The sequence below is a fragment of the Balaenoptera physalus genome (genome assembly GCF_965194825.1).
Source record: "Balaenoptera physalus genome assembly, chromosome: 2".
NCBI classification, from domain to species: Eukaryota; Metazoa; Chordata; class Mammalia; order Artiodactyla; family Balaenopteridae; genus Balaenoptera; species Balaenoptera physalus.
Window position 1 is genome coordinate 5,037,468 of NC_138883.1, and position 24,215 is coordinate 5,061,682.

Genomic DNA, 24,215 nt, shown 5'->3' on the forward strand with positions numbered 1-24,215 from the left:
TGAGGGAGCAGAGGTGATAAAAAACACTGAAGGCCGGACCAACAAAACTGATCAAATGGGGTGAGAGAGAAGGAGGCAAGGATGACTCAAGGAAAACAGGCGAAAACGGAGAAGATTGTGAGCTACTGGGAACAACATAAACTTTAGGGGAAAAGTGTTTGCTGCCTTTTATGTTTCTAAGGCAAAGGGGGAAAAAAGGAAACTTTTTCATGGAAAGAGGGAGCGATTAAATCAAGAAGAACAGCCAGAAGAAAAAGGTCTTTGGAGAAATAAGGCTACAAAAGGGCGGAGTGGCATTGGCAGTCATCAGCATGTCTGCTCCACCAGGGCAGGACTTTTTGTGTTTTGTTCACTGTTTAATTGCCAGCATCTAGAAATAGCTGTGAAATGCAACCTGGTCGGGGGGGCGGGGGGAGCACAGAGAAAGTAAAAGGAATAGGATATTCTCATTCAACAAATATTTCCTGATTACCTACTCTGTGCCAAGCCTTATGTTAGGTCTTATGGACAGAGATTAAGCACAAAACACAGATCCTGCGCCGGAGGCCACAGACTGAAGAAGGCAACAAACAAGATACGACCAGAGATGGGTTTTGAAGAATGCAAAGGAGTTAGCCGGGCTGTCAAGAGTGAGAGGTGAGGATCGTCCAGAGCACTGCGCGTTCGGAAGTAACCGGAGACACAGGACAGGCGAGCGGCAGTGAAGTGCCCGCGCGGAGGGGCGTGGAGCGCTCGGGCCACTGCCAGAGCCCAGTCCCCTCCCGCCCCCGGCCCTCCGCTCACCACACGCACCGGAAGCTCTCAGTCCTCCCGGAGGCTGTCCTGCCTGCACCCCGCAACCCAGTCGCGTTCCGCCGGCGCCGGGGCCGCCAGCCAATCAGCGGCGGCCTCCGTTCGGCCCCGCGGCGCGAACAGCCAATGATGGCGCAGCCGGGCCGGAAGTTGTTCCGGCCGGAAGGCGTTTCCACGGACGCCCAGGAGGCCACCCGTGGCTGAGCCGGCAGCGCTGACGGGCCCGGCTGGGCGGGTAAGTGAAGGGATGAAAGAGGGAGGGAGGCCGCGGAGGCGCCAGATGACCTGGCCCTCCCGGAGCCGCCTGCACGCCAAGGCCCGGAGTATCCTCCTCAGAGCCCGGCTCGCTGCTCGCCGGGTTCTGGCACCACGGGGTGCGCGGAGGCTGCCACGGCGTCCCTCGCCCCCTTCCTCCCAGCGCCGCCGACCCGGCCTGTCACCCACTGCCACCGGCACCGACCTTTCATCGTCTCCCTCCTCTTCTCGTTCGCCAAGGGGAGAGGCCCTCACTTTTAACGAGTGTCTGCCATGTGACAGGGGCTTTGCTGGTAGTACCGCACTTAGTTCCCTCCACGATAAAGTTACGAGGCTTCTTTATGCCCGTTTCACAAATGAGGAAACGCAGGATGAAGCGGAGAGGGAATGTGACTTGCGCAAGGTCTTGTAACAAGAAAACGCCCAAACTGGGATTGAAATCCGGGTCTGACCCCAGAACTCATGATCTCTCCACTGCCCTGCGCCGCCTCCGTGAACAGCAGCGGCAAGGAATTTACCATCCGCCTTCCCCCTCAACCCACCCTCCCCGCCCCAAGACTATACACAAACATAGTTATTCATACTGATGCTGAGAATAGGGAACGGGAAGAGGGTGGGGAGGTTATATGGAGGCCAGCCTGGGATACGGGGTGGCTGATGCAATGACCAGCTAATGGCTTGCTTCCCGAGAGAGAGTTTCCCTGGTCTCCACCCGCATCCTCCCCTCCGCCCAGCCCTGATTGGACAGTCTCTTCGAAGAGGTTGGTCGAGAGGCTCAAGTGTTTCTGAGAAATTGGGTGATTTATAAGAAGCTCCTACATGCAAGTAGTAAAGGGTGGGGTAAACAGGAAAAAAAAAAAAAGAGAGAGAGAGAGAGAAGAGTCTTTTCTAAAAAGGAAACTGAAAGAAAAAGGGAAAGACTCTTAAAGAAGCGCTCGAGCTGCACTGGGCAGTCTCAGCTTCTCAACTGCCCAGCGTGACCAGTGGCCACCTCTGCAGCATCTCCTGCAACCTGGGTATGTATTACCATCTTTGCTAGGCTTAGAGTTTATTAGTATTTTTACCAGCCTTTTCCCAAAGTACTGGAAACCTTGGCTTAGGGGATGAGGAGCAGTATCTCTTAGGACCAGGGTGGTGTGCATTTTATTTCATCTCATTGTCCCAAAGTTCAGGTGACTCACAGCTTCTGTAGGGAATGGAGATACTAGAAGAGTAGCTGCCTATTTGGATTCGTAGCTTGACTTTCAGCGCTTTGATGTTGGCTATCCTATTTTTCACTGATGAGGCCTCCTTAAATAGTCGATACCCATCCACAGTATCTCCTTGTGATACTCATAAGTAGCTTATGCCTGGCTTCATATAAATTAATGTCCTCTTTGCCTTTTAAGATAATGTTCATTTTATTATTTGGAGGGGAAAGTAAGCTTTCCTCTCAGTGTTTAAAAAAGAAAAAGTGACCTCAATCTGTTCCAAGGTTTGAAGCGTTAAAGGACTCCTAGCTGGTAAGAAATCATTTTCTTGTCCTCTGGAAACTTGACAGTCCAAGGCCATTGTCATCCACACTCAGGGGTCAGGATGTGGAAGATGGTATCCCACCTGCTGGTAATATTCCAGGCATCCAGGAACTTCTGGGTCCCCTGCTCTTCTCAGCTGCTCCAGAATCGGCTGTAGTGCATGATGCCACACTTCCCCCAAATTGCAGAATCAGTGTATTCTGATCTTATCTGTGAGATGATTTCATTGTGGCCCAAGGAATTGTCCTGTTGTTCTGTTAAACAGTTCTGTAATTCCTCTTTCCATTCCTCATCCCAAAACTGTACCCAGTTTCTTCAGGTGCCTGTTACGCTCCTTGGGAACAGTGGAAGCTTTCAAAATGAGCACAAGTTTCAAGTTCCTTAAAAAGAGGAACGGAGAGTTCATTTCTAAGAGTCTTTTCGATTTCTCCTTAACTGTGTGCTGGTCTGCTGTGGACTGTGCAGGTTTGCTCTTTTCACTCACAGTCCTTTTCTAGAGGAGATCATACATCACAGATTATAGCTTCATTTCCTTGTTTTAGATTGTAGTATTTGTGAAATAGATAAAGCAATTTTCCTTGACAAAGATTCAAAGCCCTATTTGCAGTTTGCACAGTAAACACTGAAGACAGTGGTCCTTAGTCTCTTGGCATCTCGGACCCCTTTGAGAAAGTAGTAAAACCTGGATACTCTGCTTAGAACCGCAAACGTGCCAAGGTGCAGGCAAACTGTTGATGCCATTTCAGAGGTTCTGAACTCTGGGTTAAAAACCTCTGAAGCTAAATTAAATTCTAAAAGTTAGTTAACAAAGAAATAAAGGAGAATGTTGACTAGATAGGAGGAAAAAAGGAGAGTATGTGCCCGTAAATGGGCTAAATGGATGCCTGAAATGAGGGAAGTGATAGTTGTATTCTCGTTGCCTCTGATCACTGCCGAAGCACTGTACTCTCTCAGGAAGTTGCATCACGCGCACACACACGAGGTTACAGTGTGGGTGATTCCCGCACGGCGAGTATACGCCTCATGATCCTGAGAGCAGGGAGACCTCACCTGCTGTCTCCTCAGTCAGGTTTCATTCCCGTGTGCCTCTTCTTACTTAAATGGGATTCTGAGAGTTAAAGATACATGTTCTTCCGTACGACAGGGACCCTAAATGCAGGCTCAGTTCATCTAGCTGATCCTCTGCAGTTATCTGCTCCGTTGCAGGGGGAGATGAGCCGTCTGGGGCTCACCGAATCATTCTACCTGGCACTTTCCCTAGGAATTTTTAAGGGTAATTTTAATCCGTGCTTGATTTTGGTCCTACTCGCAGACTTCAAAACCCCCTTGTTGCCTTCCGTGCAGGACACCACATTTTTGGAAGGACAAGGGTAAACCGAAGGGAATTCCAAAAAGAGTGACCAGGAGGGTGGGCAGATGTTCGCAATGGGTGAGGAAACCAGACTGGGTATGTGGGATTAACCTGGCTCTTCCCAAGTCTCGGAAGGCTCAGTGCAGTGTCAGGACGTTCTAAGAGGACTTCTAAAGTCCAGGTAGGAGAAATCTACCTTAAACTGGAATACTGCGGAGGTATTATAAGAGGATATAAACCAGAAGGGGAAAATTAAACTAGATGATTTGTGAGATTCATTCATTCAGTAAACGTCTGTTGATAAGCTACTCTGTACCAGGTACTAGAAGCACATGAAAGAATAAAGCCCAGTACTTGCATTCTCTGTGTGATGGATTTTCATAAATAACTACACGCAGTGTGAGTGTTCTGATAACCTCACTAACGAGTGCTCAGGGATCACCAAGGACAGAGCAACCAACTTGGCCCCGTGGGTGCAGGGGTCAGGAAAGGCTGCAAAGAGGAGCCGAGGTTTGAATTAGTAAGACAGCGGGCAGAGGAGGGTGTGAGACATTCCGGGCAGGGGGAGCAGCTGGCATTTGAGAGAGCACATGGTCGAGGGGGGCTTTGGCATCAGATCCTGGTTGGGCTACTCTGGCATGGAACCTCAGAGGGTGGTTCTAACTTCCCTGAGCCGTCAGCCTCTGGTCGCTAATGCAGAGCAGATACTGTACCACCCAGCTTTGAAAGTTGGGAGAATTGGGGATCATGTGTAAAGCATCTGGGCGTGATGTTTGATCATATGTGGCTAGAAGTAATTTTCATCACTTTGGTTGTTATTTGATATGGGCCTGAGTGTTTCTCCTCTCCAGCGCTAGTCAGAAGGTTCTTCCACATTCCTTCTCATTTTTACGGGCCTCCCTTTCCAGGAATTGAGGCGATTCTCAGCAAGGAGGGGAAAGAAACTGGCTGCTATCCCATCCTGGTTTCAGTATTACGGTTTCATTGACTTATATAAAGATTGGTTTAAATTTTACATATTTTTTAAACAGATATTTAACAAGTGGATGAATAAAAATAAATTACCCCCTCAAATTTGTGTGTTTTGTTCATAGAGCTGCTAGAAAAAATTTTTTTAATGATTAAAGACACAAAATAGTCATTCATTAAACCTCTCCTCTGTGGCTGATGCTGTGCTAGACTGTTTACTTACCCGCATTATCACACTTATTCCGTGACCAATCCTGCAAGTTAGCGTTGTTATTGTTATTCCCATTTTACAATTGAGAGACTGAGGCGCACGACAGTTAAGTAGCCCGTAGGATAATGTTTGAGAGCATAGGTTCTGGGGTCAAACTGTTTGAGTTTGTATCTCATCTCGACCACTCACTAGCTGCGTTATCTTGCGCAAGTGTTTTAGCCTCTCAGTTTGCTCATCTACGAAACAGAGATAACAAATCTGTCCCATAGGATTGCTGTAGGTTTAAGTGAATTAATATGTATAAGGTGCTGAGGAAAATACCAGACACTTAAGAGCTGGAGGTTAGCTGCTCTGGTGTAGCCTCACCGGCACTGTCACCCTCCTCATTCAAGGTGTAACAGCAAGTTACAGACGGAACGGGAGTTCAGCCCAGCTCTGGAACCCTAACAAATAATACTTGTAATGGGTTTGTGCCTTGCTTTACATTTTGTACAATGCTACCATGTCGTTTTTTCTCATTTCTTCTCATAACAGCCCTTGAGGTAGGTGACAAAGTTCGTGACGGTGCTGCTTTATAGCTGAGGAAGCTGACACTCAGAAAAGGGAAGTGACCAACCCAAAAGGGGCTGATTGTGGCCAGCCTCGGCCCCAAGGCGGCCTCAGGTAGCCTGCCGTGTGCCCCACCTTGTCTAAGGTTAATAGTAAATAATGACTAATAGGAGGTGCAGGGACACCTTCTTCAAAGGTTTGCAGTTGCATAAGGCAGCATGTGGAGTGGACAGGCTGTATATGATTCTTAGCTCATTTGGAACCCAGAAGGGATAAGGCCCTGCCTCCACCGAGACTTCCCTTCGTCTGAGAACGGAACAGCTGGCCAGCAAAGGAAGCCATTTGTTCAGCGGTATGTTGCTTATGACTGCAAAGGCCTGGGAATTCATCCCGAAAGCAATTAAGATAAAGAGTAAAGAGCCATTTGCCAAATGTTTCTAGCTGTGGTGAACTTAGGTTTACTACAGCACTTTGGTATTTGCTGCCTGAGCAGACACGAGTCCTTCCTGTGTCCTGGGCACTGGCTGAGGCACAGGGGCACCTCAGCAGATGCACACTTGCCCTTGGTTAGGAGGGGTCTTTCTTTGCCCCCCCTAAGTCTGTAAATCACAGCGATTCCTTTCGACCTCATCATTAGCATTTGTTCTTCCTCTTTTCCCCTGTTTCATGGCTCCAAATTTCTGCTTATATTTTTATTAATGTTATATTATCTATGCCCTTTATTGTAACTCATCTCCAACCTTTTTGGAAAGAAGAACTAGCTACGGTAAAGGAAAAACAGCTGCGATGGTTTGTTAATCTCTCTCTCTCCTCCCCCCACAGTCTTGTCTGGACCACTGAGCAAATCTGCCAACACCCTAGCCGGCTGTGAACGCAGGTCCTGGAAAATGGCAGATGTGCCCAACGGTGAGCAGGGCTGTGGGTCCCCACTGGAGCTGTTCAAGAACATTGCTGCTCAAGGGGAGCTCGTGAGGGCCCTCAAAGCCAGAAACGCGGCGAAGGTATGTCATTTAGCTGGGTCCTACATGCACGCACACACACACACACGCACACACACACACGCACACACACACACACACACACACACACGTCCAAGCCACCTCTGTAGGGTCATGCTACCAGGATTCCGTTCCCTCACCACCTGAGGTGTCTTGGCTCTCAATTTAAATGTATTTTCTCCTTTATTGGCATCAATGCGTGTAGTCTAAAGGGAAGCCGCTGGGAAACACAGCAGCCGTCCACCCCGCCTCTCTCTGTTTCCTGCTCCCAGAAACAACGATTTTCAATTCTTTTAGCTGATTCTTTTGCTGTGTAACCCCTACGTCTCTCAAAACCACACATTATATTGCTCCTGATAGATGTTCAGGTTTGGGGCTTTCACTGTGGACGACAAGGAATTAGCACTTTCACAATCACAGACAATCACAGTCTCCATGTAAACGCCGCTGACAGCTGACCCACTGGATATAGCTTGAGTGCTTCTCCTTTCCTGCCCAACTTTTGTTTTCTCCAGAGTTGATAGTTGTCTTAATTGCTTTTTGCTTGGCTTTTCTTTGTTTCATTTTGGGGTTTTTTGGCTGGACCTTGCGGCCTGCAGGATCTCAGTTCCCCAGCCAAGGACTGAACCCAGGCCACGGCAGTGAAAGCCCAGAATCCTAACCACTAGGCTACTTGGGAACTCCCCTACTTGGCTTTTCTTTTTTTTTTTTTTTTTTTATTTTTTTATTTGGCTGCGCCCACCAGGTCTTAGTCACAGCACGTGGGACCTAGTTGCAGCATGCAGGATCTTTTAGTTTGTCCCTTTCAAATTAGAAATTCATGACCTTTAATTCTCAGAAATTATATTATTTCTTTGATTTATCCTGGGTTGTTTTTTTTTTTTTTCTGTTTCTTTGTGTATTTTTTTAATTCAAAGACTGGTCCTCTGAATTTCTTATTTTCTGACTTATTTTCCTCATTTATTTTTCTTTTTGTTCTTCTTTTAGGTATGTTTCGTCAACTTCTAACCGTCCTATTGTTTTTCACTTATTCTATCATTTTTGACTCCCAAGAGCTCATTTGATCTCTGAACGTGCCTTTCCTCCTAGCTCTCTGCTCTTATTTCATAGGTACACTGTCCTTCTGTCTCTGAGATCTTGGTGATAGTTTTTCCAGTGTTCTCTACCCCCTTTATAAACTCAGTTTCTTCCAAGTTAGCTTTTCGTTCCTTCTGCCTTTTGTATTAGATGCCGTCGTCCGGTGTTCGGTGACGCCCAGCTGTGCAGTGGCGCTTTAGAGGGAGCGCTCCGAGCTGGGAGGAGCTCGTCGTGTAGCTTTCCCTTCCCTGGGGGGCAGCCACACCGCTCCCTTGCCTTGGGGAGGCTTCGGTGTCGGGGCCTTTAGAGCTCTTCTTTGAGGCTTGTAGGGTCCCCAGAGGGGACTCCTCCAATTTGCTGTCCAGAGGGCACGGGCCCGGCCGCCAGCGTTGTGAGCTGAGTGGGGCAGAGGAGCTGGGCTGTGGGGTCCCTCGCGGAAGGCCCCGTGCTCCGTGCGCTGCCCCCGCCTCCGCCCCGCTGGGCCAAGCGCCTCCAGTCTGGACACTTTTTACTCTCCTTGACGAGACACTAAACCTCTGGATGTGGGAGGGGGGGATGTACCGGGTAGGGGGAGATCTCAATAACTGCTTCTGAGACAGACTTTCAGCCAGTGCTCCTAGATTTTTTTTTTCTTTAAAGATTTTTATTTATGTTTTTTTTTTATTTATTGATTGATTGATTGCTATGTTGGGTCTTCGTCTCTGTGCTAGGGCTTTCTCCAGTTGCGGCAGGCGGGGGCCACTCCTCACCGCGGTGCACGGGGCTCTCACCATCGTGGCCTCTCTTGTTGCGGAGCACAGGCTCCAGACGCGCAGGCTCAGTAACTGTGGCTCACGGGCCCAGCCGCTCCACGGCATGTGGGATCCCCCCAGACCAGGGCTCGAACCCGTGTCCCCTGCATTGGCAGGCAGACTCTCAACCACTGCGCCACCAGGGAAGCCCAGTGCTCCTAGTTTTATGGCCCGCTTTCACCCTCACTTCTTTGCGTATCTAGGGCCGCCAGTGCCCAAACCTCTCTGGGATTCCACAGCAATGTAAGTCCAGTCGCTGCCCAGGTTCCCCGTGTTGTCTTAGCGTTTGTTCTTCTCCCGTGTTCAGTGAGGTACCACTCATCCCTCCGCTTTCCAGCTTCTGAATCTTGTTGCTGTCATCCTCTTCCTGTTCCCTTGGTCCTCGTGGGTTGTGCCTTTTTTAAAGATCTCTTTGCTGTTGCTGCAGTGGGTTTTAGAAGTGCAACCCATTCCGTCTGCGTCTGTAACCATCACCTGAGCACTTCCTTTCACTCTCGGTCACCCAGCTTCTTCATGTCCATGACTTCCTCGTCTGTCACTTCCAATCCCTGTCGTCATCTTTTCAAAAATCTCTTCCTAGGTTCTCACCAGATGGTATCAACCGTCTCACAGTCACTCCAGTAGTTTACTTTGACTGTTCGGACGCTAAATAATCCATTACATTTTTTTTTTTTAATTTTATTTATTTGTTTTTATTTTTGGCTGTGTTGGGTCCCCACCGCTGTGCGCGGGCTCTCTCCAGTTGCAGTGAGCGGGGGCCACTCCTCGCTGCGGCGCGCGGGCCTCCCACCGCTGTGGCCTCTTTTTTTTGTTGCAGAGCACGGGCTCTAGGCGCCCCGGCCTCAGTAGTTGTGGTGCATGGACCCAGCCGCTCCACAGCATATGGGATCCTCCTGGGCCAGGACTCGAACCCATGCCCCATGCATTGGCAGGTGGTCTCCTAACCACCGCGCCACCAGGGAAGCCCAATCCATTACATTTTAAAAGAAAGAGTGATATACAAAAAGAGGAGTTGATTATTCACAGAAAGGGGTTTACAACACCAGGTAGGGCTCAATAGATGAGGCTAAGTTGTTTTAAAAAAAAAAAAATCTGAAAACCTAAAATAAATAAAGGACCGAAATATTGATCATTTACTCTATAAACCCATTTTAGGAACCTGACAGTGATATTTTTGTCATTTAACGTTAAATTCGAATAATGTTAATAAATGCTTTTAGTTAGTAACTCTTAGTGACTCCAGTTAATGTTCAGTATTTTAGCAAACAATACTTAACATGTTTTTTTTTTAAACATCTTGATTGGAGTATAATTGCTTTTCAATGGTATGTTAGTTTCTGCTGTATAACAGAGTGAATCAGCTATACATGTACATATATCCCCATATCTCCTCCCTCTTGCATCTCCCTCCCACCCTCCCTATCCCATCCCTCTAGGTGGTCACAAAGCACTGAACTGATCTCCCTGTGCTATGCAGCAGCTTGCCACTAGCTAGCTATTTTACATTTGGTAGTGTATATATGTCCATGCTACTCTCTCACTTCGTCCCAGCTTCCCCTTCCCCCCCACCACCGTGTCCTCAAGTCCATTCTCTACGTCTGCATCTTTATTCCTGCCCTGCCACTAGGTTCGTCAGTACCGTTTTTTTAGATTCCATACATGTGCGTTATCATACGGTATTTGTTTTTCTCTTTCTGACTTACTTCACTCTATATGACAGACTCTAGATCCATCCACCTCATTACAAATAACTCAGTTTCGTTCCTTTTTATGTCTGAGTAATATTCCATTGTATACATGTGCCACATCTTCTTTATCCATTCATCTGTCAATGGACACTTAGGTTGCTTCCATGTCCTGGCTCTTGTAAATAGTGCTGCAATGAACATTGTTAACACAGTTTAGAATAACTCTTTCGAGGGTGGTCTTTGACTAATGCGTAGTCAGCTGACACAGCAAGAGAGATCAGAGGTTACATGATGAAACCAGAGTTAAACGGAGTAAATTTGTATCTGACCCTGAAATGTGTCACACTAGAAGCACCTGATGTTTTGGAAATTCACGTTAAGTGAAACAGCTGAGCCCCCTGGGGATCACTGGTCCAGTGAGGGCGCCGCAGGCTCTTCCTCCACGCTGCCTGCCGTCTGTCCAGGTCGTGGTCCTCGGCGTTCTTTCTGCTTCGTGTACCAAGAGAATAACACCCACTGCTTTCAGAAACAGTAGCTCACAAAGCTTCTCCTGGCGGGTAGGTCGGAATCTGGGGGCTCTGACGGGAGACAGTTTGAGCAGGATTCAGGAGGTGACACTGCATCATAGGAGTTAAGATAGAGAACAGAGCCTTTCTTCTCCTTTTAGTTTAAGTAAACTTTTTAAATTGAAATACACCATTCGTTCAGAAAAATACGGAGATCACAAACAGGCAGCTCACTGAATTTTCACAAAATGACCACACCTGTGTAACCAGCATCCAGATGGAGAAACGGCACAGAAGCCACCCTCGGGCCGCTTCAGGCCCTGCCTCTACCCTCCCAAGAGAGGCCTCCACCCTGCCTCCCCCACCATGGATAGTTCCTCCTGTGTTGGAACTTTATTTAATCAGGTAGTGTATATAGAGTCTTTTCGTGTCTGGCTTTTTTTAGAACATCAGCTTTTAAAATCTGTTTCAATGTCCTGGTCCATGTTAGATTGAGAACAAGAAAACGGACAAGACGAGCCTGCTTGTCTGTTTCGGTCCCATTCCAGTGAACAGGTGGTCCTTGAACTGGGACCCCGGTTAGATGTTTGACTTTCGAAGAGCCACCTAGTTGGAAGCTGAGTTAGGCCACATAGAGTATGAGTGTCACACAGCTGGTGATTGAAGGGTAGTGACTTCAGGGCACTTCAAAGCAAGGTAATTAATTCTCCCATAGATAACTCGATAGATCATGCTTGCTAAGCCTTTATTCTGCTGCAAGCACAGCCTAGGCACTGCCGTAATGAGGTGAGGAAAACATGCTTGCCTGTCTAAGGTAGGCCAACATCCTGTCTCTTGCATGAGGTCTATCCATGGGGCCATTGATGCCACAACTCTGACTCGTTTAAACGACGAATTCCAGATGGTTTCGGAGTTTGAAACACAAAACTTTGCTTGCGAAATCACCCTACAGTAACAGTCCTCTGTGGACCGGTGCCGTACCTGACCAAGGAGCTCTCTCTGAATGGAGTTTGGTGCTGTGATGTTTCTCCACTGGGAAGCCCAGTTTATAGCACATTATGTATAAACTCTAAATGGAAGTGTTTGTATTTCCCTTGGCAAGCAAATTGGACTGTGTATATTCTTTGTGATCTAATCCAGCAAGGCCAATTATGGGAATAGAGCTTTAGGGCATAGCATGACTAATCTGCTTAATTAGGTTTGCTTTTTTAAATGCTAGGCTTCCAGGGGTGGCTAGTGTGGGCTCCTGGAAGAGGAGGTGTTTAATATCCAGCTTACCCAAGGATACATTTTACATTTGTTTTTCTTATGCTTATTTTAAAACACTAAATGTGCAGACACTTTGGACAGCTTGATAAGACTCCAAAATGCTGTAGTATAACTGTTTCCCAGTGAATCCCTCCTTAATTTATGACCTGAAAGTCTATATTTTTTCCTTGCCTTTATCTGTTTTCACAATGTCTACTTGAGTTGCTGTTGCTGTCCTTGGTGGCATCGTTGTTTAAGTTTCCATAAATATTCATCTCAACCTGTGTGGATTGTAAAAACAAGTTCCAATGCAGAGCTCAGTGTAATTGATTAGTGGAGCTTGTCCCATATGTTTGCTGGCATTGGTGGTGTTTAACATTTAGCACATTAACTCTGTCATAAACAACGGTGTAAATTGTGTCGCTACACGTATCCTATAGTGTTTGTGGTAGTAATCCGTAGCACTAGACCAACAGATAAAAAAATAAAGGGGCTTCCCTGGTGACGCAGTGGTTAAGAACCCGCCTGCCAATGCAGGGGACACGGGTTCGAGCCCTGGTCCGGGAAGATCCCACATGCTGCAGAGCAACTAAGCCCTTGTGCCACAACTACTGTAGCCCACGCGCCTAGAGCCCGTGCTCCACAACAAGAGAAGCCACCGCAATGAGAAGCCCGTGCTCCGCAACTAGAGAAAGCCCGCGCACAGCAACGAAGACCCAACGCAGCCAAAAATAAATAAATAAAATAAATAAATTTTTTTTTAATTATAAAATAAATAAAAATAAAATACGCTCGGGCCCATGACTTGCTGTGTGTCCATGGGCAAGCTCCTTCACCTCTCTGAGTCTCACGTTCTTCAACTGGAAAAGGACAGTGACAATGACGCCTTCCTCGTAGGGTTGTTGTAAGGCTAAAGGAAGTCATGTGTGTGAAAGCAGTTAGCACAACGCCTGCCACACAGCAGTAACATTCAGCAAATGTTAGCCGTTGTTAATATGTTCAGCCTTCACCCTTATTACTTCCTTTGTACAGGATGAAATTGATTCCGCAGTGAAGATGTTGTTATCCTTGAAAATGAGCTACAAAGCTGCCACGGGGGAGGATTACAAGGCTGACTACCCTCCAGGGGACCCGGCACCTGGGAGTGATAGTGGCCTGGATGCCACAGAAGCAGGCGAGGACTTTGTGGACCCGTGGACAGTACAGACAAGCAGTGCAAAAGGCATTGACTATGACAAGCTCATCGGTACGTTATGGGAAAAGCCCCAGCTTTTAGGAGTGATTCCATTGAGTTGATTCCACTGATGTTTTCTAATTTGAATTAATCATACATCCAGTCAAGCTTCAATGCCAAGGGGAAAATAGATCCTAAAATCTTTTAGTGGTACATTATATTCCCAGAGGATTATTTTTAATTAACATAACAATATAAAATATATCTCAAAATAATGATTTATAGTAGATAGCTTAGTAGAAGCTTTTTCCTTTTTTTGAGCAATTCAGAACCTGGGGAAGGTCCATTGAACTGGGCATCTTTGCAGTCATTTAAATTGTCTTTAACTCAGTGGGTACAAGTCAGTCATAGATTACTTAAGGTTTCTCCTCCAGTGATACTGAGTGTGGAGCTAAACAGCTGGAAGTCAGCTTAAGAAAGATGACTCCTCATAGGTGGCAGGTCCTCACTGCCAAGCCCTTCATTGGAGGGCTTCCTGCTCAGGAAAATCCTTACTCTGAGGTCATTGATGGCTGTCAAAAAAGAAACGGAACTAAAATGTTCTCACCTAAGTCTAAGCCATTTTCCATGATTCATGTGTAGACTGTCAATGAGGGAAAATTCTCTTGAAGACAGCCGTTAATTTGGTTAAAGACTATTTAAATTTATGGTTGTGAGTGACTATAAATTATACGTTAATAAACAGTAAGCAGCAGGGGCCTGTGTGTGTGTGGGGGGGGGGGTTGCCTAGAGTTGCTAGCTAAACTGCATTCTGGATCTGTTTCCTGTCAGAATCCAGTCCCAGACAAAAGAGCATTTTGTTCTGTAATTTATTTTCTGTTCTGCTGGCTGTGACCTCCACTCTGGGCTGGTGGAAGGGACCAGAGCCTAAGGCCTAAAGAGGCCTGGGTCTGTTGAGACTGTGCGTGGATCACAACTCTCCCCCTCTCGTTTCAGCAATATCACCAAACCTCCCACCACCTAAGATCGGCATCTCTTCTTTTTTTTCCAGTTCGCTTCGGAAGCAGTAAAATTGACAAGGAGCTGATAAACCGAATAGAGAGAGCCACGGGTCAGAGGCCGCACCACTTCCTGCGCAGGGGAATCTTCTTCTCACACAGGTCAGGGTCTTCTCACTGCAGGACCTCCCACCCCTCCTCTTCTTTCAATGAAGGAAACTATCAGGATGCTGTTCCCTCACACTGCCAGGCCCCTGGGGGGAGTGGTTCCACCTCCTGTCCTGTCAGTAGCGGGCTGTGGGATGGCGCCCGTCCCTGCACCTCTGGCCCTGAGTTTATTCATCTGTAAACTGCCCACCTCACAAGGTGGAGGTCAGGTACACAGCAGATGAGATTCATGCCAGGTTACGTGCTATAAACTATAAAATGTCACAGAACAAAAGAGATTAACGTGTCCAAGTTCAGCATTTCCCGTGAGATAAGCAGGAGGCTTCCTGAAATTACATACTTCTTCCTCCTATTGTACTGGCCTACTCATAAATAATAGCCAAAGAGAAACTAATAGTATGGCTGAGTTGCTTCGCTGTGCACCTGAAACTATCACAGCATTGTTAACCGGCTATACACCAATATAAAATTAAAAGTTAAAAAAAAATTTTTTTTTAAAAAAGAGAGAGAAACTAATAGAGCGAACATGCACAGAATATCCCTACCTGAGATCATAAATTCCACGCAGATAACATCAGAGAACAGGCGGCTTCTGAGCGAGGTCTTGCCTCTCCCACCCCACACATCGCCTCGGGTCGGGTTCAAGGCCATGTTCGTGGAGTTTATAGTCCAGGGTAGGGTTGTTCTGTTCTGCCCGCACATCAGGGTTACGGAGAGCACGTGCAGGACAGAACTCGGCAGTCTGCCGAACACTTTAAATTCTACACGCAGAGAACTCCAAGCCCCGCTCAGCCTTCCTTCTGGGCAGAATACAATCAAAGCTTTTTCCTTAATTGAGATTTAATTCACATGCCATAAAATTCACCTTTTGAAAGTACATAATTCAGTGGTTTTTTTGGTATATTCACAAGGTTGTGCAACCATCACCACTATCTAATTCCAGAACATTTTCCTCACCCCAAAAAATAACCCTCTACCCATTAGCAATCACTCCCCATTCCTCCCTCCCCACCAGCACCGCTGGCAACCACTAACCTACTTTCTGTTCTGCACATTTCATATAAATAGAATCATAGCACATGTGGCCTTTTGTGTCTGGCTTCATTCACTTAGCATCATGTTTTCAAAGTTCCTCCATGATGTATCATATGTCAGTACTTCATTCCTTTTCATACCTGAAAAATATTTTATTGAATGGACATACCCCCCCCATTCAACAGTTGATGGACATTTTGGGTATTTTCACTTTTGGGTTATCAATAATGCTGCTCTGAACACTTGTATACAGGCTTTTTTTTTTTTATAAATTTATTTATTTTATTTATTTATTTTTGTCTGTGTTGGGTCTTCGTTGCTGTGTGTGGGCTTTCTCTAGTTGCGGCGAGCTGGGGCTACTCTTCGTTGCGGTGGGCGGACTTCTCACTGCAGTGGCTTCTCTTGTTGAGGAGCACGGGCTCTAGGCGCTCAGGCTTCAGTAGTTGTGGCTCACGGGCTCTAGAGCGCAGGCTCAGTAGTTGTGGCACACAGGCTTAGTTGCTCCACGGCATATGGGATCTTCCCAGACCAGGGCTCGAACCCGTGTCCCCAGCATTGGCCCGAGTATTCTTAACCACTGTGCCACCAGGGAAGTCCTGTATACAGGCTTTTATGTGGACATATATTTTAAGTTCTCTTGAGTGTGTACGTGGGAGTGGAACTGCTGGGTCATAAGTTAACCATTTAACTTTTTGAGGAACTTCCAAACTGTTTTCCACAGCGACTGCATCATTTTGCATTCCACCAGCAAAGTGCAAACAAAGGTCCCAATTTCTCCACATCCTCGCCAACATTTATTATTTTCCATTTTATGTTTTTCCATAACCATTCTAGTAAGTGTGAGGTGGTATTTCATTGTGATTTTGATTTGTATTTCCATAATGACTAATGATGTTGAGCACCTTTTCATGTGCTTATTGGCTGTTTTTATGTATTCTTTAGAGAACTGTCTCTTCTGATCCTTTGCCAACTTTTTAATTGGGTTATTTATCTTTTTATTATTGAGTTATAATAGTTCTTTATATATTCTGGATACTAGTTTCTTATCAAATACTTGATTTGCAAATATTAGCTCTTTACAGTGTCCTTAGAAGCACAGTTTTTAATTTTGATGAAATCCAGTTTTGTTTTGTTTGTTTTTCGTTGCTTGGTGTCATATCTAAGAAACCATTGCCTAATTCAAGGTCATGAAGATTTACACCTGTTTTTTCTTCTAAGAGTTTTATTCTTTTAGCCCTTACATTTAGGTCTCTGTTCCATTTTGAGTTAAATTTTGTATATATGTGAGGGAGGATTCAACTTCATTCTTTTGCATGTGAATATCCAGTTGTCCCAGTGCCATTTTTTGAAGACTGTTGTTGAATTTTCTTGACACCCTTGTTGATAATCAATTGACCATATATTTAAGGGTTTATTAAATATACTACATAGTCTTGATTATGTAGCTTTATAGTAAGTTTTGACACTGGAAAGTGTGAGTCCTCCAACTTTGTTCTTCTCAAGATTATTTTGGCTGTTCTAGGTCCCTTGCATTTCCAAGTGAATTTTAGGATCAACTTGCTAATTTCTGTAAAAAAAAAAAAAAAAAAGGCAGCTAGGATTTTGATAGAGATTGCACTGAATCTATAGATCAATTTGGGGAGTGTTGCCATCTTAAAATATCAAGTCTTCCTATCCATGCACAAAGAACGTCTTTCCATTCACCAGGTCTTTAGTTTCTTCCAGCAGTGTTTTATAGTTTTCAGTGTGCAAGTCTTGCACTTCTTTTTTTTTTTAAGACGTTTATTTATTTATTTATTTATTTATTTTTGGCTGCGTTGGGTCTTTGTTGCTGCGCGCAGGTTTTCTCTAGTTGCAGCGAGCGGGGTTACTCTTCGTGGCAGTGCGCAGGCTTCTCGTTGCGTTGGCTTCTCTTGTTGCAGAGCACGGGCTCTAGGCATGCAGGCTTCAGTAGTTGTGGCACATGGGCTCTAGAGCGCAGCCTCAGTAGTTGTGGCGCACGGGCTTAGTTGCTCCATGGCATGTGGGATCTTCCCAGACCAGGGCTCAAACCCTGCATTGACAGGCGGATTCTTAACCACTGCGCCACCAGGGAAGCCCGAAGCCTTGTACTTCTTTTGTTAGATTTATTCCTAAGGTTTTGTTTGTTTTCATGCTGTTGAAAATAGCGTTTTCTTCGTTTCCTTTTTGGATTGTTCATTGCTGTTTCTGAAGGGAAAGTGCACTCCTGTGTGTTTCCTCTGGCTCAGCGCTCACTGCAGGTCTGCTTCACTTCTGACACCGGATATGTGGGGTTTCCACACGTCAGGAGGTTCTGCAGCACAAGCTGGTGTCTTACAATTTAACCGAATTCTGACACTGTCTACCTGGAGATAGCGTCTCATCCCACAGGTTAAGGGCTCAGTCCCACAAGACTGCCCCCCACCTCCCTACTTCACACAGGAATCGCAAGTCCAGACTGTTACCCGTGCCATAAATTAGAGGGCCCCACGACTGCTTCGTGGAGTGAATTTGCCAGAGCGTCTCACATAAGTCAGGAAAACATTTTACTTACTAGATTACCAGTTTATTACAAAAGGGTGTAATTCAAGAACAGCCAGCTGGAAGAGATGCACAAGGCAAGGTGTGTGGGAGCACAGCGCTTCCATGGTCTCCCCGGGCACCTCTCTCCCCACTCCTCCATGTGTTCACCAACCCGGAAGCTCTCTGAAGCTGTCCTTTGGGTTTTTATAGAGGCTTCACTACATAGACGTGATTATTTAAATCACTGGCCACTGGTAATTAAACTCAATATCCAGCCCCTCCGCCCTCCCCAGGAAGTGGGGCGAAGGCAGGGGGGACTGAAAGTTCCAATCCTCTAATCGGAGTTGGTTCCTGGGGACCAGCCCGCCTCCTTAGGTTATCTAGGGGCTTTCCAAAAGTCACTTAAGTAACATAAATTTTGGTATGGTTGAAAGGAGCTTGTTATATGAATAACACTCCTTCTATCTTTATCATTCTTATCACTTAGGAAATTCCCACAATGGTTTAAGGAGCTCTGTGCTTGAAACAGGATAGAACGAAGACCAAATATATATTTCTTATAATCAATCACAATATTGCACTACTGTATAGAAATACAACAACTGATTTTTGTTTGTTGATCTTACATGCTGCAACTTTGCTGAGTTCATTTATTAGTTCTTATTAAAAAAAACAAAGTTCAGCCACATAAATTTGAAGATCTAATTATCTTTATTCAGTGATTCATAAATCAGGCAGCATCCCATCTAGCGACTAGAAAGGCGCTCCACGGGGTTTACAAAGTGGAAGGTTTTTACAGGGAGAAGGGTGGGGCCAGGGAGGAATTAGCAAAAGGAAAAAAAGGATGATTTTTAGGCCAGGACATCTTTTTGTGGAAGGGAATGGCAAGGGTTTTACCACGCAGATTGATTCTTGAGGGAGCGAAGGTGTAGGGCGGGGGACAGTTTACCTCATAGGTGCTGAGCAGAAAATTCCAGACTGGTTGATTAATATTACATTTCTGGGGAAGGTGGAAACTGCAGTTAAATCAGATATTAAGTCTAGGTTTAGTATCATGGGCTTTAACATGATACCATTTGGGGCCTGTGGTTTTCTTTTTAACATTCTTTTTTTTTTTTCTTTTTTTGTGGATTCTATAGCATTTTTGATATATAGAATTATTCCACCTGCGAGTAAGGATAATTTTACTTCTTCCTTTCCAATTTGGATTCCTTTTTCTTGCCTAATTGCTCTGGCTAGAACTTCTAGTACAGTCCTTGTGAAAGTGATTCCTGACCTTAGGGGGAAATCTTTCAGTCGTTTACCATTGAGTAGCTGTGGGTTTTCCATAAATGCCCTTCATCATTTTAAGGATGTTCCCTTCTATTCTGAGTTTGTTGAGTATTTTTATCATGAAAGAATGTTGGGTTTTATCAAATCTTTTTTCTTCCTCTGTTGAGATGATCAGGTGGCTTTTGTCATGTTTCCTATTAATACCGTGTATCACATTGATGGATTTTTGTATGTTGAACCAAGTTTGCATTCCTGGAACAAATTCCAGTTGATTTTGGTGTGTAATCCTTTTTATATGTTGCTGGATTTGGTTTGTGAGTTGCTGAAGATTTTTTCATCTGTATTCATAAGGGACATTGGTCTGTAGTTTTCTTTTGATGTCTTTGCTTTGGGTATCAGAATAATACTGGCTTCATAGCATGAGTTGAGACGTATTCCCTCTTCCATTTTTCTGGAAGTTTGTGAAGGATTGTTGTTAATTCTCTTTTGAAAATTTGAGAGAATTCACTAGTGAAGCCATCTGGCCCGAGGCTTTTCTTTGTGTGACTTTTTTTTTTATTCCTAGTTCAATTTCTTTTCTTGCTATAGATCTGTTCAGATTTTCTATTTCTTCTTGAGTCAGTTTTGGTAGATTTGTCTATTACATCAGGGTTGTCTAACTTGCTGGCATACAGTTGTTCCTAGTATTATTCCCTTATAATCCTTTTTACTCCTATAAAGTGTTTAGTACTGTTGATTTTGGTAATTTGAGTCTTTTGTTTTGTTTTTTTAGCTCAAGGTTTATCAATTTTGTTGATCTTAAATCAAAATTTTTTTTCTTAGCATTTTACAGTTCTCACTGCCCTGTGACTTATTTACTTCAGTATAATAATGCTGTAGGCTCTTGGTTTAGGGAGGTGTAGGACTTGAAGCTTTGGCCATGCTCAAATTTGAGAGTGCCTCTCAGATCTGTAAAGTAGGTATTTGATGAGATCTGCCACGCGCTGTCAGGCTCCCTCTGCAGCTGAGGGGTCCCTGCTGGAAGCCATCCTCACAAAGCTGAGCTGAGCATGGGAGCCTCGTCAGCGCCCTGCCCTCGGGACAGCACATCGTGAGTGCTCAGAGACTTCCTACAAAGCCATAAGGAGCAGCTCAACCAGGACTTCCCTGGCGGTCCAGTGGTTAGGTCTCTGTGCTTCCACTGCAGGTGGCACAGGTTCAGTCCCTGGTCGGGGAACTAAGATCCCACATGCCACACGGTGCGGCAAAAAAATAAAAAGAGCAGCTCATGTGACGGCTTGTACTCTTTTTCTTTTCTGTAAGCCAATAAAAGTTTGATTTGGTTACTTGTGAGAACCAAAGAAGGACTCTTTTTCTTCCAAAATCAAGTGTTTCATTCTTTCCTTATTTCAGAAGCACTGTGTGATCGTTCCTTGGGGAAAAATCAAAACTATGCACAAAAACCAGAATCCCCCTAATCCTATCAGCCCAGAGATAAGCACTGTTAACCCCTGGTCTGGGGTGTAAGGAGAAGTCGCTTTCAGAATACTCTTGTCTGGGTTCTCCTACCCAGACCTCTGGAAAAGGCAGCTATTCCTCTTTTATGTGGGCATACTTTGCCCAGAAACAAAGAACATTCACACCCTGGAAGGGTGGTTTCATACTCTGCCAAACGTTGCAGTCACTGGCAGGGTTTTGTTTTGTTTTGTTTTGTTTTTTTGGGTGTTTTTAACATCTTTATTGGAGTATAATTGCTTTACAATGGTATGTTAGTTTCTTCTGTATAACAAAGTGAATCAGCTATACATATACATATATCCTCATATCTCCTCCCTCTTGCATCTCCCTCCCACCCTCCCTATCCCACCCCTCTAGGTGGGCACAAAGCACCGAGCTGATCTCCCTGTGCTATGCGGCTGCTTCCCACTAGCTATCTATTTTACGTTTGGTAGTGTATATATGTCCATGCCACTCTCTCACTTCATCCCAGCTTACCCTTCCCCCTCCCCGTGTCCTCAGGTCCATTCTCTATGTCTGCGTCTTTATTCCTGTCCTGCCCCTGGGTTCTTCAGAACCATTTTTTTTTCTTTTTAGATTCCATATATATGTGTTAGCATACAGTATTTGTTTTTCTCTGACTTACTTCACTCTGTATGACAGTCTCCAGGTCCATCCACCTCACTACAAATAACTCAATTTCTTTTCTTTTTATGGCTGAGTAATATTCCACTGTACATATATGCCACATCTTCCTTATCCATTCACCTGTCAGTGGACACTTAGGTTGCTTCCATGTCCTGGCTATTGTAAATAGAGCTGCAGTGAACATTGTGGTACATGACTCTTTTTGAATTATGGTTTCTCAGGGTATATGCCCAGTAGTGGGCTTGCTGGGTTGTATGGTAGTTATGTTTTTAGTTTTTTGAGGAACCTCCATACTGTTCTCCATAGTGGCTGTATCAATTTACATTCCCACCAACAGTGCAAGAGGGTTCCCTTTTCTCCACACCCTCTCCAGCATTTACTGTTTGTAGATTTTTTGATGATGGCCATTCTGAACCGGCAGGGGTTTTAGAAATACAGATTCCCAGACGTCACCCCAGACCCACTGGACCAGAGTCTGTGGAGGCAGACCTCAGGCAGATGTGGTGTGGAAACAGCCGGCCAGGTGATTCTGATGTACCGCCAGGGAGGAGGCCTCTTCGTGTGCACTGTCGGTGGACCCCAGTCCTTGGGGAGGGTGGATGATTCCAGAATAACTCCCAGGTGAAGACACCTGGTCCCAGTGTAGCTGAGGGAGCCCAAAGCAGACCTCCACCTGGGGACATCCCTTACCTCCCTCCCTAAGTCAGGACTGTGGGAGCCCTGCGATTTCCCCCGTCTGGGCCAGCAGAGTGTCGGCGCTGCGTGGTTCTCAGCGAGGACTGGGTGGTGTCGGCCTGGGGTCACTCCCAGGAAAGTGTGTGAAGCGGGCGGCATGTCAACATCGATACTTGCAGGAATTCCAAGAGAGATCCAGCGGCTGACCAACACTTACGTTCATTATTCCCAACCTGCATGTCTTACACTTTTAAAACGATCACAGGAGAACCAGCTCAGAAGAAGTTTCCTGTCGTTTTTACAGCATAAGCACCAAGGATAACAAGCTCTAGTGATTATCCGGGTTGTTTTGTCTCTTTATCATTTCCAAATGAGCATTCACACCGCGATTTTTTTCTCAGAACATCACACTATTTTTTCTCCTTTTTCCTTTAGAGACATGCATCAAATTCTTGATGCCTATGAAAATAAGAAACCATTTTATCTGTATACGGGCAGGGGCCCCTCTTCTGAAGCAATGCACGTAGGTCACCTCATCCCGTTTATCTTCACAAAGTAAGTATTGCATCGTATGACTGTTCTCACTTGTATTAGTGAATCAGAAATGTTAGTCACATTACTGATCGAGTATGGTATATAAAATTATTTTGTTATTTTGAAATTCTTTTGAACCATGGAGAGACTAAATCAGCAGTATATCTGCCAATCATAGATAATAAATGTATTATTTTGCCAAAAAAAAAAAAAAAAAAAAAAGAAATGTTAGTCACAAACCTTGTCTAGAACTGACAAGACAGTACTAGTTCACGTCTGCTTGAACAACCAAGGTCTTGGGGAGTTGCTGCCTTTGTGGCTTCTCTTCACCCTGTTCCTGGTGTCGCTTTAGCGGGTTGTGGGTGGTAGAGAGAGCATTGCTTTGGAGTCAGTGGACCTGCGTCCTCCTCTTCCCCTGTCCATGTGACCATAGAAGAGTTACTTTTCTGGGCCTTAGTTTCCACATCTGCCACAGGGAGTAATAATACCTACCGCCTACAGTTCTCGTAAGGCTTCAAAATAAAGTGTGCAGAGCAGCCAGCACAGAGCTGACGTGGTAATAAACAGTGGTAGCCCTTATTAACAGGAGTCAAATTCACAGTGTGATCAGAGCGTGTGATTTTGTGGGCAGGGACGTTTTGACATACATTGTTAGCAGGAACCGTGTTTTCAGAGGCACAGTGGCGTTTTTCTGCAGGGAAATGAGATGACGGCCTTCCTCCCCCGGTCTCTTAGGTGGCTGCAGGACGTGTTCAACGTGCCCTTGGTCATCCAGATGACCGACGACGAGAAGTACCTGTGGAAGGACCTGACCCTGGACCAGGCCTATGGCTACGCTGTGGAGAACGCCAAGGACATCATCGCCTGCGGCTTTGACATCAAGAAGACTTTCATCTTCTCTGACCTTGACTATATGGGGTAAGGAGAGAACGCCTGGCTGCCTTTTAAATAAGTAGATGCAGATTGTAGACAAGTCATCACGGCCACGGCAGCTGAAACACCTGAAGCATCTCGAGGTCTGGAAGATGTTTTTCTTCCTTTATTAAATGTTATGGTCTGGTTTATTGGTTTATTGACAAATAAGGTTTCCATCCTCAGCTTGTGACAGATGTGCATCTGTGTCGCAGTTTCTCTCCACGGATGGTCAGCTCTGCCAATTTGGGTGTCTTTCTCTTTCTCAGTGTACCTTTTTCCCTACAGAGAAAAGACTCACTGGTGACACAGTTCCCTCACAGTCTAGTTAAACCAGACACTTAATAGTCCAAAAGATTTCCTTCTGGAAGTCCTCAAATTGTAACTTCTGTGGTTTTGAACTTCATTCCAGACGACTACCAAGAAGTGTGTTAGAAAAGTAAGACTCTGTCCACCGTCCCAAGAAGAATGCTCTTCAGGTCACCAAATATTGCATGAGCCTCTAAGATGAGGTGCTCCCTGCACGGCTCTGGCCGTCCATGGGCGACAGTGACTGAGGGCCCAGCTTGCTGGTGGAGTGCGGCCCCTGTTAGGAGATTGTGAGAGGCCCAGACAGGGCGTGGTGGAAACACCGAAGGGCTGCGCGGGCAGTAAGTGCAGGGGAGCTTGCTGGTGAACATCGCCCCACAGGGGTCCCTTTTGTTACTGCTGAAATCTGAGGGGTAGCTTCATAGCCATTGAGAGAAATAGGTGCCTTGGTATGAAATCTGGCCTTTCTAGCAGCCAGTAAATGAATGAATTTTCTAATTTTACCTATTACATTTTTTTAATCGCTCTCTTGTGGGCACAGA

General features: G+C 45.5%; 2 protein-coding genes across 6 annotated transcripts in view; one reads left to right on the forward strand and one right to left on the reverse strand.

Moving 5' to 3' along the window:
• The window catches only part of WDR25 (WD repeat domain 25), a 137,884-nt gene extending 136,323 nt beyond the window's left edge, over positions 1-1,561 (reverse strand). For 2 of the 4 annotated variants that reach the window (XM_082448264.1, XM_082448262.1), the window contains exon 1: positions 1,253-1,561. The gene's annotated coding sequence lies outside the window, so the exon portion shown is untranslated. The other 2 variants (XM_082448263.1, XM_082448265.1) reach the window with 2 other exon arrangements.
• WARS1 (tryptophanyl-tRNA synthetase 1) overlaps positions 887-24,215 on the forward strand; it is a 35,567-nt gene continuing 12,238 nt past the window's right edge. Inside the window, exons 1-6 of one of the 2 annotated variants that reach the window (XM_082448267.1) lie at positions 887-1,027; positions 6,464-6,642; positions 12,982-13,195; positions 14,175-14,283; positions 22,354-22,473; positions 23,188-23,370. In XM_082448267.1, the coding sequence (XP_082304393.1) occupies positions 6,529-6,642; positions 12,982-13,195; positions 14,175-14,283; positions 22,354-22,473; positions 23,188-23,370 (740 nt within the window). In that variant the 5' untranslated portion in view covers positions 887-1,027; positions 6,464-6,528. Of the gene's footprint in view, positions 1,028-1,632; positions 2,064-6,463; positions 6,643-12,981; positions 13,196-14,174; positions 14,284-22,353; positions 22,474-23,187; positions 23,371-24,215 lie in introns of those variants that run through there. The other variant, XM_082448266.1, reaches the window with a different exon arrangement.